This window comes from Camelina sativa, chromosome 17 (assembly GCF_000633955.1).
Source record: "Camelina sativa cultivar DH55 chromosome 17, Cs, whole genome shotgun sequence".
In the NCBI taxonomy this organism is placed as follows: Eukaryota; Viridiplantae; Streptophyta; class Magnoliopsida; order Brassicales; family Brassicaceae; genus Camelina; species Camelina sativa.
Genome location: NC_025701.1, coordinates 14,665,681 through 14,678,702, shown reverse-complemented (window position 1 = coordinate 14,678,702; position 13,022 = coordinate 14,665,681). Strand labels below are relative to the sequence as shown.

Below are 13,022 nucleotides of genomic sequence, written 5' to 3'. Positions count from 1 at the left end.
TAGAGTTTATTTGCTATCTATTACGTTTCTTTATAGCATTTTCTAGTGCAGTTCATCTGATAGGAATCTTATGGAATTGATAAAAGCTTTCAGTTAATTGAAAATTCTGCAGAAGTCAAAAATGTGTTTGATGCACCCTTTAAAATGTTCTCTTAATGTCTTATGTAAACATGGGAGCGGCTGGAATTTTGATCTGTTAATAAAGGATTTGTAGGAGAGAGTATATAGATGAAACAAATGTGATCCATTTCTTTGCCTAGTGACAACAACATTACATAAATTAAGGTTTTTCACTTTTTGACTACTGGAACCCTGATCCGAGCCACCTGCTTGCATTGGGCAGAGCCTTGGTCATTGTAGCCTTCAATGTTCGACAACCATTATTGTATGTGTATCTTTGCTGAGCCATAAGTTTATGCACCCTAGAACACACTAGCTAAAAAGTCAAGGGCATTCCAAGAATCAAACTCGGGACCTCTCGGGATTTTTATAATTGTTCAGTTAATGCATTCTCTCACTTCTCTAAGAAAATGGTTGCGTCCCTGTAATATTTTGTTGGAAAGGTTGCTTACAAGTCTTTTTTTTTCTGTTTCTGCAGCTCATTTATTGTGAATTAGGTAGCTCACAGAAGGGCGTGGTCCACCTTTTTACTGGCTAAAATGATTTACTGATTGAAGCAGCAGTATGTTTCTCTTTTCCATTGCATTAAGGTCTTAATAACGAAATTTTGTGGAGTTTTTTGGTTATATGCACTTGCTAATGTGAAAAGATGATAATTATCTGTGAAAATCTAGGACTAGATGATGATAGCTTTACTAAGTAATTTTCAGCTGGTTTGAGAACGTATACTCTAGCAAAAGGTCAATGGGGCATTCCGAGAATCGAACTCGGGACCTCTCGCACCCAAAGCGAGAATCATACCACTAGACCAAATGCCCAGTTAATATTGTAATTTAGCTCAACTATTTTGTTTGATGATTGATAATTTCATACTTGATGAGTCTGGATATTTTTAGTTTAGTATTTTTTAATCTATTCTAGTTCTGATGCTTTCAGCTGTTATTGTAGTGTCTTGTTTTTGTCTAGCAAATCTAAGATGAAAGCTTTTTAGTTCTATATGTTGAGGTTTGGCAAAAGTAAGTTTTACATGGAATTATTCGTAAATTAATCTTGGTGAAGTTTTAATAATATTATTTATCGTTGAAATGCTGAATGTGATCTGTGACAAACCAGGGCCGAAGAAAAATTTATATGCAGTATATATGAACTTGCATTTACGTTATATATGAGCTTGCATCTACGTTGGGCATTACAAGAATTGAACTCAGGACCTCTCCTGTTTTCTTATTATTTGAGAAAATTGTTGCTTCCATTTGCTTTTGTGGTCAATTCTTAATCACAATTCGTTTGCTGTTTCTCCAGTTGAATCTGGCTGCCTACAAAAGATGACAGCCCTCCCCCCTCTATGAAGTTTACTGAGCGGACGTGACAGCGGTATGCTCTTAGATTCCATTGTATTAAGCACTTAAAATGAAACTGTAAGGTGCCTTTGGTTTGTAATTTCTCTAGCTGAAATGAAAGGGCAATAATGGTTCTTACGTGGATCACCAGATCCAACAGAACTAGGACTAAATAAAGATCTGATTTTCTAAGCATTTTTCTGGTTGTGTTTAGGTTATCATCTTCTTCAAAAAAGTCAATGGGGGCATTCCGAGAATCGAACTCGGGACCTCTCGCACCCAAAGCGAGAATCATACCACTAGACCAAATGCCCTGTTTATATTATGATGTTCAGGTAATGCCTCCCAGTAGCATTCTCTATTTTATTTCAGAGGTTTGTTGCTTCGTTTGCTTTTCAAGTAGATTCGTAATCAAATTTCTTTCTCTGTTTCTGCAGCTCATTCTTTATAAATCTGGCTGCTCACAAAACATGATGGTTCTTTATAATAGAAGGATACTGGTTTCAATGATATATTGATTGGACGTGAAAGAGTGGTAAGTTTCTTTTCCTTGACATTTATCACTTCTCTTACTGAAATGCAAGGGTAATATGATCTGCTGTAGAACTAAGAGTAGATAAAATAAGCAATTTTCTTCTTGAGTTTTGATCAATCTATTTAAAAAAGAAGTCAAAGGGGCATTCCGAGAATCGAACTCGGGACCTCTCGCACCCAAAGCGAGAATCATACCACTAGACCAAATGCCCTGTTGTTAAGCATTCTAGTTGAAACGTTGAAGATTTGGTCAGTTTTTGATCCCATTCTCTTAGTTGACTTTTACAAATACAAATTTTAGTCTTAGTAGAATGTTCCTAGATCTAATCTATTAAATTTTGTTGAAATGATCATACGCATTTTTGTAGAAGACATTACGCCAGTAATATTGCTAAAGTTTTAGGTAAAGACTCATAGTTAAAAGGCTGAATGTGATCTGGGGGAAATGAGGGATAAAAGAGAAATTTATATGTAAGAATTTAGACTGGAACTTACAATATATGGTTTCAAAAAGGTCAACGGGGCATTCCGAGAATCGAACTCGGGACCTCTCGCACCCAAAGCGAGAATCATACCACTAGACCAAATGCCCTGTTTTTTATAGATTGTTACATGAACACATTCTACTAGCATTCTGTTTTTTCTTTACGAAAATATTTGCTTCCCTTTGCTTTCATTGATTGCTTATTCAGGATTTTTATGCTGTTTCTGAAGGTCAATCTTTGGCAGCTTACAAAATGTGTCTGTCATGACTGTATGAATTTTACTGGCTAAAAAGACATAGATTGGACGTAAAACCGCGGTAAGTTCTTTTTCTTTGCATTGTGCAGTTAATTATGAATTTTTTAAGGTATTTTTGTTCTCTTCTTGCTAAACTGGAAGGGTAATATATGGTCTGCAGTTAGGTTAGCTGTGAAAAAATTAGGATTGAATCTTGATCTGCTAAGCAAGCTGGCATTTAGAACAGATGTTTTACAAAAAGTCATGGGTGCATTTTGAGAATTAAACTCACGACCTCTCGTACCCTAAGCGAGAATCATACCACTAGAGCCCTATTCTTAATTTAATTACACTGAATCATGTTATTGTTTGATCCTGTGGAAAAGAAATATCATGCTTCACTCTGTTTTTACAGGAAAGTTACTTTTGAGGGTCATGTTCTTGATGAAGCTGGCAACATGCAGTAAGTTTAAACTTTTCTATATTCTTATATTTGAATCTGATATTAGAATGTTCTCTTGTTTGAATAATCTAAGAAAGACATTACGTACGTTTTAGATCTAGTTCAGTTAGTTGACTTTCGGGCTTGATAGTGAAGGTGGATTGTCTTTAATTTAATGTTGATGAAATGTTAGCTGGCATTTAGAACATAATTTACAAAAAGTGAACGGGGCATTCAGAGAATTGAACTCGGGACCTCTCGCACCCTAAGCGAGAATCATACCACTAGACCAAATGCCCTGTTTCTTATGGTTTTCAGGGAAGACATTTCCTTTCCTTATCGTTTCTGAAAATAATAGTCCTATGTTTGTATCCAACTCTTTTATTTTTCGTTATTTGCGTTTGATACTTTGCTCTGTTGTTATTGTAAGGTTTCGGAGAATTTCGTGTCACAGAGCTAGTATAAGTACTGTCTCATGTTTACTAGTTGGAGCTGCAGAAGGGAGGTGTTTTCTAGTTGAAGACTAGTTCCTTTAGTACTCTCTCTCGAAAATCATTACAAGAATACCAGTAGCTGAAGTCGTAGACCTAAAGACCAGACTACGTGCCCAACTCGTTGATATCTTAAAAGCTAAGTAGTGGCGTTTCTATTTTCTAATATGCTCCTGCTCAAATTTGGTAAATCATAAATGCTCAATTGCTGAATGCTGAGGCTCATTGTTTAGGGCATGGGAAGCAAAGGTATGTTACAGTTCTGGAACATGTGATTTGATCATACCAAATTCTTAGTTACTACCTATTTTTGTTAAACGTCCTACAGGATACTCAAATAGAAGTCGATGGAAATTTAATTCCTGTTGCCTAACTTTGATATTGAAATGGATTTACTCTAGAAGTTTGGCTTTACTAATCTAATTATTTATGTCTAGTACTATACTATTAGTTGACTTTGTGGGCTTATAGTGAATGTGAATTGTCTGTAAATTAAGATTTTTGTTGAAACATAACACGAAACCACAATCTTGAATTGCTGAATGTTTGTTTATCTTTAAAAGATCTGGATAAAGGAAAATATTGTCAGCAGAAATTTAGCTCATAAGATATATAAGAAAAGATCGAAATAACATTTATAAGATTCTCTAAAGGAAATAGAATATTACATGGGCGATGATGATAATCCTGAGGCATTAAGCGGGAAAAGGGTAAATTTCAACCTGTACTATTTCAAAAGTGTAAATTCCTATCGAGACAATAGATCCGTGTGTTTTTCAACCTAAACTCTTACATAATTCAAATTTATTACCTAGATTTCGAATCATTACATGTATTCCTACATTGACTCAAACAGTGTTAGTCAACCGTTAAATATTTTGATCAATTTGACACGGAAGCGATGATGGTCAAAGTCATTGGCTCGAAACCTTAAAACGACGTTGTTTGCAATGAAAGGTTAAAACGACGTGTTTTGAATTGAGAGAAAGATCTTAATTGCAAATGACGTTTTTTGCAATGAAAGGTTAAAACGCCGTGTTTTGAATTGGGGAAAATATCTTAATTGCAAACGACATCGTTTTAAGGTTTTGAGCCCAATGACCTTGACACATCATCGCTTACATGTCAAACTGATCAAAAACATTTAACGGTTGACTAACGCTGTTTGAGTCAATATAGGAATACATGTAACGATTCGAAGTCTAGGTAGTAAATTTGAATTATGTAAGGGTTTAGGTAGAAAAACATACGGATATGTTATTTGGGTAGGAATTTACACTTTTGAAATAGTACGGGTTGAAATTTACTTTTTCCGCATTAAGCGGGACATGTACTCAACTTGACATTTGAAATGATTTGTGTAAAATTTTGCCAATTTTATGTTATTGAATCATGAATTTTAAAAAAGTCCATTAAAATCTACTGTTATTGATATGATGATATAAAAATCTTCTTTAAAATCTCCAAAACAGTTTTAGGGATTCTGGAGGATTTGTGAGGATTTGTTTAGTGAAAAATACAGAAATCCAAATCTCATGGTTCTAGGTGGGATTTAAAATTTTTTTACCATAAATCATATCAACTTCCCTAAAATCTATCAAAATTCCAAATTTCTTAAATTCCATAAAATCTTCCAAAATCATGGTTTCAATGCACCATTAAGTGATTTGTGTAAAATTTACAAATCTTATGTTATTCAATCATGAATTTTAAAAAATCTACTAAAATTTACTGTTATTGAACTAATGATTTAAAAATTTATTTAATTAAAAATACAGAAATCTAAATATCAAAGTTTTAAATGAGATTTAACAATAAATCATATCAACTTCGCTAAATCATCACAATCGTTAAAAACTTTATAAAAACTTAAACAACTTGGAATATTAGATTGAATGCAACCCTCTTAAAAAACTAGAAATACGTAAACACCAAAACATAGAACAAAAGATGATACGTATGTGAGTCAATGTGACGTACTCGAAAAGGAACCTTGTAAGCGTGAGTTAGGTTTTTTACACATTAAATTGAGGCTGTTTACATCCGAATCCGTTTTATAAATATAGGTTAAATTGTAGTGTGCTAATTTTAAGAGAGAAAAAAAAGGCATAGGTGAGTCTTCTACCCTAGTAATCCGATAAAACCAAAACCATGTCTTCCTGCAATAACTCCTCCGGCAATCTCGCGGTGGCCATTGCTCTTCTTTTTGCCGGCGCCCTATATATCTACTTCTCATCACGTTCTGTTTCTGATCCTATCTCCGATTTCCAAAACTATGTCGACTCTCTGGTAAGTAAGTTAATTGATTCGTGAGATATAGGTATGTAAGAGTAATTATAGCTAGGAAGATTTGAAATATTGAAGCGATGACAGAGAAGGATAGCGTATCCGGTGGACGAGCTAGAGGCCGTGCTAGACAGGGCTGCGACAGGAAACAACAAGACGGTGATAATAGCAATGGTGAACAAAGCCTACGTGAAGGAGGTTGGAGGAGGGAGGACGATGCTGGATCTGTTTTTGGAGAGTTTTTGGGAAGGAGAGGGGACTCTGCCGCTACTAGACCATTTAGTGGTGGTGGCAGCGGATCAGACGGCTTATGATCGTTGCCGTTTCAAGAGGCTCCACTGCTATAAGATGGAGACAGAAGGGGTAGACTTGGAGGGAGAGAAAGTATACATGTCAAAAGATTTCATTGAGATGATGTGGCGAAGGACTCGCTTGCTCCTAGACGTCCTCAGCCGCGGCTACCATCTTATTTTCACGGTAAGGTCGTCTGTTCCTCGATTTTGGAACATATAACGAAACACTTAATTTGTTGCTTTAAAATAGTGTGTAAATATGTCAGGATACGGACGTGATGTGGTTAAGGAGCCCTTTGTCCCGCTTAAGCAACAACGAAAGCTTGGATATGCAAATAAGCGTGGACAGTAATAATGGCACGGGAGGACACTTGATCAACACAGGATTCTACCACGTCCGGTCCAACAACAAGACCATCTCCCTCTTCCAGAAATGGTACGACATGAGACTTGAGTGGACGGGCATGAAGGAACAGGACGTCCTTAAGAAGCTCTTGGACTCCGGCTTCTTTGACCAGCTTGGCCTCAACGTTGGCTTCCTCAACACAACCGAATTCAGTGGCTTCTGCCAAGACAGCCCTGACTTGGGCGTTGTCACCACAGTCCACGCCAACTGTTGCCGCCACATCTCTGCTAAGGTCTCTGATCTCACTCTTGTTATTGGTGATTGGAAACGCTACAAATCCTCTCGTGTCAACAGCAAGTGGAGCCCCCATGTTGAGTGTTGGCGTTCATGGAGTGACGCCCACTATATCCCCAGGCTCTGACCCTTCTTCGTTCATATAGTGAGATTACTATTTGTATACAGAACTCCAGTATCTATTAACTGCATATCGTATTTAGGTTAATCGTAGCTAGCTAGTGGAGCATTGCATGCTTCTCGTTTGACAAGTAATTAATTACAAAACATCTTTTATATGTGTGTTACAACAAGATTTTTTTTGCTCTGCCTTTTAATTATACCACCTAGCTAGCTACTTGAAATATAATTCACAGAAGATGAGAGTTCCAAATCCAATGTACAAGCACAAGTTGGTGGATAAACCAAATGAGCGAGCTCGAGACCTCGTGCACCCAAAGCGAGAATCATACCAGTGCACCAAATGCCCTGTTCTTGAAACTTAAATACATGATTTCCCTTGTGTTTTGGGGAAAACAATTGATGTAGGCGGTAAGCGGTTCATTTTCTTCAGCATACAAACGTATTTATGTACAGCCAATGTGAGTCGTAGGATATGAAAGAAAGGTACGTTGTGGATCCACTTTTTGGTTGAAACTTCAGCACTTCATTTCTGAAAGTCTTAATGGGGGAATTGTTATGCTTCTTGATGTATAGATATTTCAAAGTTTTTAGTTACATATTATATGTTGTTTACTCTATGCAGTATGCACATTATGCTAAGGTTTAAATAGTCAAAATGATTACGAGAAATTAACTAATACTAAAATATAATTATTCTCGTTTTACTGTTTAATTCAAAGAAATTAAAAACAGTAATTTCGTTATACATTATATTAATAAGAATAATCTAATATGTTTGGAAATATATATTTTGGTTACGAAAAAATCTTTGGCAAATCTAAAAAAGAAAAGGAATTGAAAAGGAGATAAAAAAAAGGGGAAAAAAAAATCTCAACTAATTTAATAAAATATGATTGTATCATAAACTAAATATTTTTTACTAAATTTTAATGGCATATTATTCATAGCAATTGAATCTAAAGAAAAGAGAAATAAAGTGCAACAAAACACAAAAGCCTAACTAATAAGTAGAAGACGATTTGTGACGTATTGAGAAAGAAACCTTAAGCACGTTAATTGGGACATTCCGAGAACGAGAAGTACATAATTGTTAAGTTGATGATTCCTAAAGTCACAATAAATAGATAAATAGGTTAATTGTTGTGTATAAAATCAAGAGAGAGAGATAGAGTACATAATGACACATGAAAGACGTGAGTCTCCTAATTCCTACTAATCAGATAAACCAAAAACATGCCTCTCTGCAATAACTTCTCCGGCAGTCTCGCCGTTGCCGTCGCTCTCCTCTTTTTCGGTGTCCTATATATCTCCAATCTTCAAAACCATGCCAACAACACTCTGGTAAGTGGATTCATAATATATTGTAATGTAGACTAAATACATAGGAGGAAGAATTGAAATATTTTTTTAATTGGTGACAGAGAAGCACCGAGTATCCGGTGGATGAGCTAGAGGCGGCGCTGGTTAGGGCAGCCGCAGGAAACAACAATACGGTTATAATAACGATGGTGAACAAAGCGTACGTGGAAGATGTCGGGAGAGGTAGGTCGATGCTGGATCTGTTTTTGGATAGCTTTTGGGAAGGAGAAGGGACTCTGCCGCTTTTGGACAACCTGATGGTAGTGGCAGCGGATCAGACTGCCTATGATCGCTGCCGTTTCAGGAGGCTTCACTGCTACAAGATGGAGACGGATGGGGTTGACTTAAAGGAAGAGAAACTATTCATGTCAAAGGATTTTATTGAGATGATGTGGCGAAGAACTCGCTTGCTCCTAGACGTTCTTCGCCGTGGCTACCATGTTATTTTCACGGTAAGATCGTCACTCGATTTTGGAACATATAATATAACAAACAAAACACTTAAATTTATTGCTCAATAATGTCAGGACACGGACGTGATGTGGCTGAGGAGTCCCTTGACTCAGCTAAACGAGAGCTTGGATATGCAAATAAGCGTGGACCGTAATGGCGTGGGAGGACACTTGATCAACACGGGATTCTACCACGTCCGATCCAACAACAAGACCATCTCCCTCTTCGAGAAATGGTACGACATGAGGCTCAACTCAACTGGCATGAAGGAACAAGACGTCCTCCAGAATCTCCTAGACTCCGGCTACTTCGACCAGCTCGGCCTCACCGTTGAATTCCTAAACACCAACGAATTCAGCGGTTTCTGCCAAGACAGCTCTGACATGAGCGCTGTGACAACCGTTCATGCCAACTGCTGCCGCCACATCCCTGCCAAGGTCTTTGATCTCACTCGTGTGCTTCGTGATTGGAAACTCTACAAAACCTCACATGTCAATAGCAAATGGAGCCCCCATGTTAAGTGCTGGCGTTCATGGAATGACTGAATCTGAATGATACCTACTATATATTACAATGCTCTGACCCTCTTCGTTTATAATACATACCCAAACATTTATGAGATTACTATACCTAATATGCTTTCAATCTTTGACTTGGACATCACTACATCAAATGTCTTAAAACGCTGTCGTTTCTTACCAACATATCTCTCTCTTCTTTGTCATTATGGAAACAGAGTTTACTGTAATTGACTCGGAAAGTTTCAATCTTTATCACAAATTCAAAGCTTTTTTATGTAAGTATGAGAATCTTCAGATTCACGTCAGTCTCACGGCGGATTCTCCCGTCGAATCACTACTCAACAATCCCGTCGAAGCAAGACGTTACGTCTCTGTCACCGGCGAGATGCATTGCGGCTGCTCTTCAAGAACACATCAATTCTCCATCCCCAAAAGCTGGGAAGAAGATACACGCAGATATTATCAAAACTGGGTTTATACCAGATTTGAACATATCCATCAAACTACTCATCCTCCATTTAAAATGCGGCTGCGTGACTTATGCACGCCAAGTGTTCGACGAATTACCCAAACCAACTTTATCGGCTTATAACTACTTGATTAGTGGGTACCTAAAGCATGGATTGGCGAAGGAGTTTATTCTACTAGTTCAACAGATGGCATACTCTGGTGAAATGGCAGATGGGTACACGCTTTCAATGGTTCTAAAGGCATCTAGTAGCTTTGGCTCGAATGTGATGAGACTGCCGCGTAGCTTATGCAAGTTGGTCCATGCCCGGATTATAAAGTTTGACGTTGAGTTAGATGATGTGTTGATTACTGCACTTGTGGATTCTTATGTGAAGAGTGGGAACCTGGAGTGTGCAAGGACTGTGTTCGAAACTATGAAAGATGAGAATGTTGTTTGCTCTACTTCAATGATCTCAGGTTACATGAACCAAGGTTTTGTGGAGGATGCGGTAGAGGTATTTAATAAAACTAAAGTGAAGGATATTGTTGTTTACAATGCTATGGTGGAAGGTTTCAGCAGATCAGTTGAAACTGCTAAGAGATCAGTTGACATGTATATTTCTATGCAACGAGCTGGTTTCCATCCGAATATTTCAACTTTTGCTAGCGTGATTGGGGCATGTTCGGTTTTGACATCCCATGAAGTTGGTCAGCAAGTGCACGCTCAGATTATGAAGAGTGGAGTCTATACACATATCAAAATGGGGAGCTCTTTGTTAGACATGTATGCCAAGTGCGGAGGGATCGATGATGCAAGAAGAGTCTTTGATCAGATGATAGAGAAGAACGTGTTTTCGTGGACTTCGATGATTGATGGATATGGAAAAAATGGAAACCCTGAGGAAGCACTCCAACTCTTCACTAGGATGAAGGAGTTTCGTGTAGAACCCAATTATGTAACGTTTCTTGGAGCTCTCTCTGCTTGTTCACATTCTGGTTTAGTTGACAAAGGTTATGAAATATTTGAGAGCATGCAGAAAGATTATTTCTTGAAACCGAAGATGGAACACTATGCTTGCATGGTTGATCTCATGGGACGAGCTGGAGAATTGACTAAAGCTTTTGAATTTGTTAGGACGATGCCGGAAAGGCATAATTCAGATGTTTGGGCAGCTCTTCTCAGTTCTTGTAATTTGCATGGTAATGTTGACCTCGCAAGCATAGCTGCGAGTGAGCTTTTCAAACTGAATGCTGACAAAAGACCTGGAGCTTATTTGGCATTATCCAATGTATACGCTTCTAATGATAGATGGGACAATGTGAGCAAGATCCGAGAGGTGATGAAAGCAAGAAAGATATCTAAAAATATTGGTCGTAGTTGGACCAGCCAAGATTGATTGAAGGTACTTGAATAAGAGTCTCAGATTTATCATGTTTTTGGGATTGGTCCATTCATAGAAGATTGATTGGAGATGAGACTTTTTGCCTCAAGAGGGTTTTACACATATAGTAATGATTCTCTTATTCATGCTCTTCAAATCAAATACAGTGAGCTCAAAAACATTTGTTCAGTGATGAAACCGCAATTTATACATAGCTGATGATTTTGTGATTGTGTTTTTGGTTTATTGTGCGTACATAGAGTTCGTTTTTTTGGTGATCAAGACAGAGCAATTTCACCTTTGTGGAACCTGTCCATGGCCTCCTTAAACTCAGGCATTGCAGATTCGCGCAGGTTCACCAGAACCTTAAATCCACTGTCCTTGCTTCCAGCTGCAGCATCAGCAGAATATGGCAAGAAGAAACATGGTTCCATGCTTCCAAGCAACTTGTTTGACAGTGGCAAAACTGTCACGGGTCCTCCCCATCCGAAATCAATCGTGGAATGCCCTAGGTATCTCCAGTCTGTGAATCCAGTCACTCCTGTTTTACATTATCCAAACATGAAAACCGAAAAAAGCTTAAACTTTGTTTTGAGTTTTCCTTAATTTCCAAAAGAAAAAAATGTCCTTGTATGTTCTCTACCTGAACCGGCATTGATTCCATCTTTGTGATGCAGCTCTTGGAAGTCGATAAAGGAGCGTACGTATTCATCACTCGCATTGGATTTGCTCTGTTTTATGAGCTCTGCGGTTTTCCAAATTGGTTGCTCTATGAGCTCTCCAGCTTTGATCTGAGCATACATTGGCACACATCCGTTTCCCCAGTAACCTTTAAGCAAAGGTGGATTCATCAATCTTCTAATATTTATCGCATACACATACTTCACATTCTCGTCTCCCCCAGTCTTTGTTGCTCTTACCCTGAACAGTTCAAAAATTTCTTGTTTTCAAATCAAACATTTCAAGAACTTTGATTAAACAAACATTTCAAAACGATTGTGTTACTTACTTGGCACGCCAAATGTAAGCACCTAGAGCTTCAAATGTAGTGAAATTCAAACCCGATTTCTCAAGTAATTGCGCCTTGAACCGGTCCAAAGACTCGTCGGTCACAAAGAAACACTCTCGTTTAACGTCTCCAATGGCTTGTCCGTACGGATCAAAGTCCTTATCCAGACTCAAGAAGTCACGAACCGGAGCTCCAACCCAAGGTTTCTCCCTTGGACCAAGTAAACGTGCTCTGTCCCAAACAGGTTCAATCGAGATCTTAGTCGCTCCACGAGCTATTTCCGCCATAGCATTGAAGAACAGACTCGCACCTAACCCGTCACAGATGGCATGGTGAATCGCCGCTCCTAAAACCCAACCACCACACTGAAACATCGTGACTTGGAGTATACAAGGATTAACCATTCCCTCTTCCCGGGTCGGATCCGGTACCAATCTCTCGACGAAACCCGGATCAGGTCCATCCAAATGCCCAACGGACTCGAGCGTACAGTTAACAGTAGCGTTGACTATAGGCACGCTTTGACCAGCGGTGCAGTATAGTTCAAAGCGATCATCGGAGGCAGAACGACGGAGAGTTCCCGCGAGAGGGTAATAGTGAACGAGAGCTGTGGCTAGAGAGGCGGATACAACGGCGGAGGGGGATTTTCCGACGACGGTGGAAGAGGAGGAGGAGGAGTAGACGCGGAGGTAACGGAAGCTGACGTGGAGGTTGTTATCGTTATCGAGATGAGAGAGAGAGAGTGTTTGGTCGTTGGGGAGTGGTTGGTGGGAAGGTTGAACGAGGGTTGTTTCGGTAATTTCAAGTGTCGCCATACCTTTGATAATAAAAAAGATTGGTGTCGTGGTGTGTGTATGGT

The 13,022-nt window shown here is 38.5% G+C and overlaps 4 protein-coding genes, 1 long non-coding RNA gene and 5 other non-coding genes across 11 annotated transcripts in view; 4 read left to right on the top strand and 6 right to left on the bottom strand.

Moving 5' to 3' along the window:
* Window positions 867-938, bottom strand: TRNAP-UGG. The gene has a single exon. It is a non-coding gene; the product is annotated as a tRNA-Pro (tRNA).
* Window positions 1,701-4,102, top strand: LOC104757220. Its single transcript, XR_762388.1, has 5 exons — window positions 1,701-1,795; window positions 1,898-1,995; window positions 2,709-2,796; window positions 3,130-3,177; window positions 3,587-4,102. It is a non-coding gene; the product is annotated as an uncharacterized LOC104757220 (long non-coding RNA).
* On the bottom strand, window positions 1,703-1,774 carry TRNAP-UGG. Its single transcript has one exon. It is a non-coding gene; the product is annotated as a tRNA-Pro (tRNA).
* On the bottom strand, window positions 2,135-2,206 carry TRNAP-UGG. The gene has a single exon. It is a non-coding gene; the product is annotated as a tRNA-Pro (tRNA).
* Window positions 2,515-2,586, bottom strand: TRNAP-UGG. Its single transcript has one exon. It is a non-coding gene; the product is annotated as a tRNA-Pro (tRNA).
* Window positions 3,384-3,455, bottom strand: TRNAP-AGG. Its single transcript has one exon. It is a non-coding gene; the product is annotated as a tRNA-Pro (tRNA).
* On the top strand, window positions 5,526-7,398 carry LOC104757219 (uncharacterized protein At1g28695-like). Its single transcript, XM_010479947.2, has 3 exons — window positions 5,526-5,936; window positions 6,021-6,410; window positions 6,493-7,398. The coding sequence occupies exons 1-3, from the start codon at window positions 5,799-5,801 to the stop codon at window positions 6,991-6,993; spliced, it is 1,029 nt and encodes a 342-aa protein (XP_010478249.1). The 5' UTR covers window positions 5,526-5,798; the 3' UTR covers window positions 6,994-7,398.
* On the top strand, window positions 8,047-9,369 carry LOC104757217 (uncharacterized protein At1g28695-like). Its single transcript, XM_010479946.2, has 3 exons — window positions 8,047-8,330; window positions 8,411-8,800; window positions 8,876-9,369. The coding sequence occupies exons 1-3, from the start codon at window positions 8,223-8,225 to the stop codon at window positions 9,344-9,346; spliced, it is 969 nt and encodes a 322-aa protein (XP_010478248.1). The 5' UTR covers window positions 8,047-8,222; the 3' UTR covers window positions 9,347-9,369.
* Window positions 9,582-13,022, top strand: part of LOC104757215 (pentatricopeptide repeat-containing protein At1g28690, mitochondrial) — a 4,904-nt gene continuing 1,463 nt past the window's right edge. Inside the window, exons 1-2 of one of the 2 annotated variants that reach the window (XM_010479943.2) lie at window positions 9,582-11,175; window positions 11,415-11,505. In XM_010479943.2, coding sequence (XP_010478245.1) covers window positions 9,604-11,169 — 1,566 coding nt within the window. In that variant the 5' untranslated portion in view covers window positions 9,582-9,603 and the 3' untranslated portion in view covers window positions 11,170-11,175; window positions 11,415-11,505. Of the gene's footprint in view, window positions 11,176-11,414; window positions 11,506-13,022 lie in introns of those variants that run through there. The other variant, XM_010479944.2, reaches the window with a different exon arrangement.
* LOC104757216 (spermidine coumaroyl-CoA acyltransferase-like) lies at window positions 11,278-13,016 on the bottom strand. Its single transcript, XM_010479945.1, has 3 exons — window positions 12,164-13,016; window positions 11,798-12,075; window positions 11,278-11,695 (listed from the first exon to the last, which is right to left on the bottom strand). Exons 1-3 carry the CDS (start codon window positions 12,976-12,978, stop codon window positions 11,433-11,435), a joined length of 1,356 nt encoding a protein of 451 aa, XP_010478247.1. The 5' UTR covers window positions 12,979-13,016; the 3' UTR covers window positions 11,278-11,432.

What these genes read in the sequence shown, in the direction of transcription:
- LOC104757219 (XM_010479947.2), top strand. Translation starts at nt 5,799, where the DNA reads ATGTCTTCCTGCAATAACTCCTCCGGCAATCTCGCGGTGGCCATTGCT. An exon ending in AAAACTATGTCGACTCTCTG is followed by an intron (nt 5,937 to 6,020) that starts GTAAGTAAGTTA and finishes AAGCGATGACAG; the next exon opens with AGAAGGATAGCGTATCCGGT. An exon ending in GCTACCATCTTATTTTCACG is followed by an intron (nt 6,411 to 6,492) that starts GTAAGGTCGTCT and finishes TAAATATGTCAG; the next exon opens with GATACGGACGTGATGTGGTT.
- LOC104757217 (XM_010479946.2), top strand. Translation starts at nt 8,223, where the DNA reads ATGCCTCTCTGCAATAACTTCTCCGGCAGTCTCGCCGTTGCCGTCGCT. An exon ending in ACCATGCCAACAACACTCTG is followed by an intron (nt 8,331 to 8,410) that starts GTAAGTGGATTC and finishes AATTGGTGACAG; the next exon opens with AGAAGCACCGAGTATCCGGT. An exon ending in GCTACCATGTTATTTTCACG is followed by an intron (nt 8,801 to 8,875) that starts GTAAGATCGTCA and finishes CAATAATGTCAG; the next exon opens with GACACGGACGTGATGTGGCT.
- LOC104757216 (XM_010479945.1), bottom strand. Translation starts at nt 12,978, where the DNA reads ATGGCGACACTTGAAATTACCGAAACAACCCTCGTTCAACCTTCCCAC. An exon ending in GCTTACATTTGGCGTGCCAA is followed by an intron (nt 12,076 to 12,163) that starts GTAAGTAACACA and finishes TGAACTGTTCAG; the next exon opens with GGTAAGAGCAACAAAGACTG. An exon ending in TGGAATCAATGCCGGTTCAG is followed by an intron (nt 11,696 to 11,797) that starts GTAGAGAACATA and finishes AATGTAAAACAG; the next exon opens with GAGTGACTGGATTCACAGAC.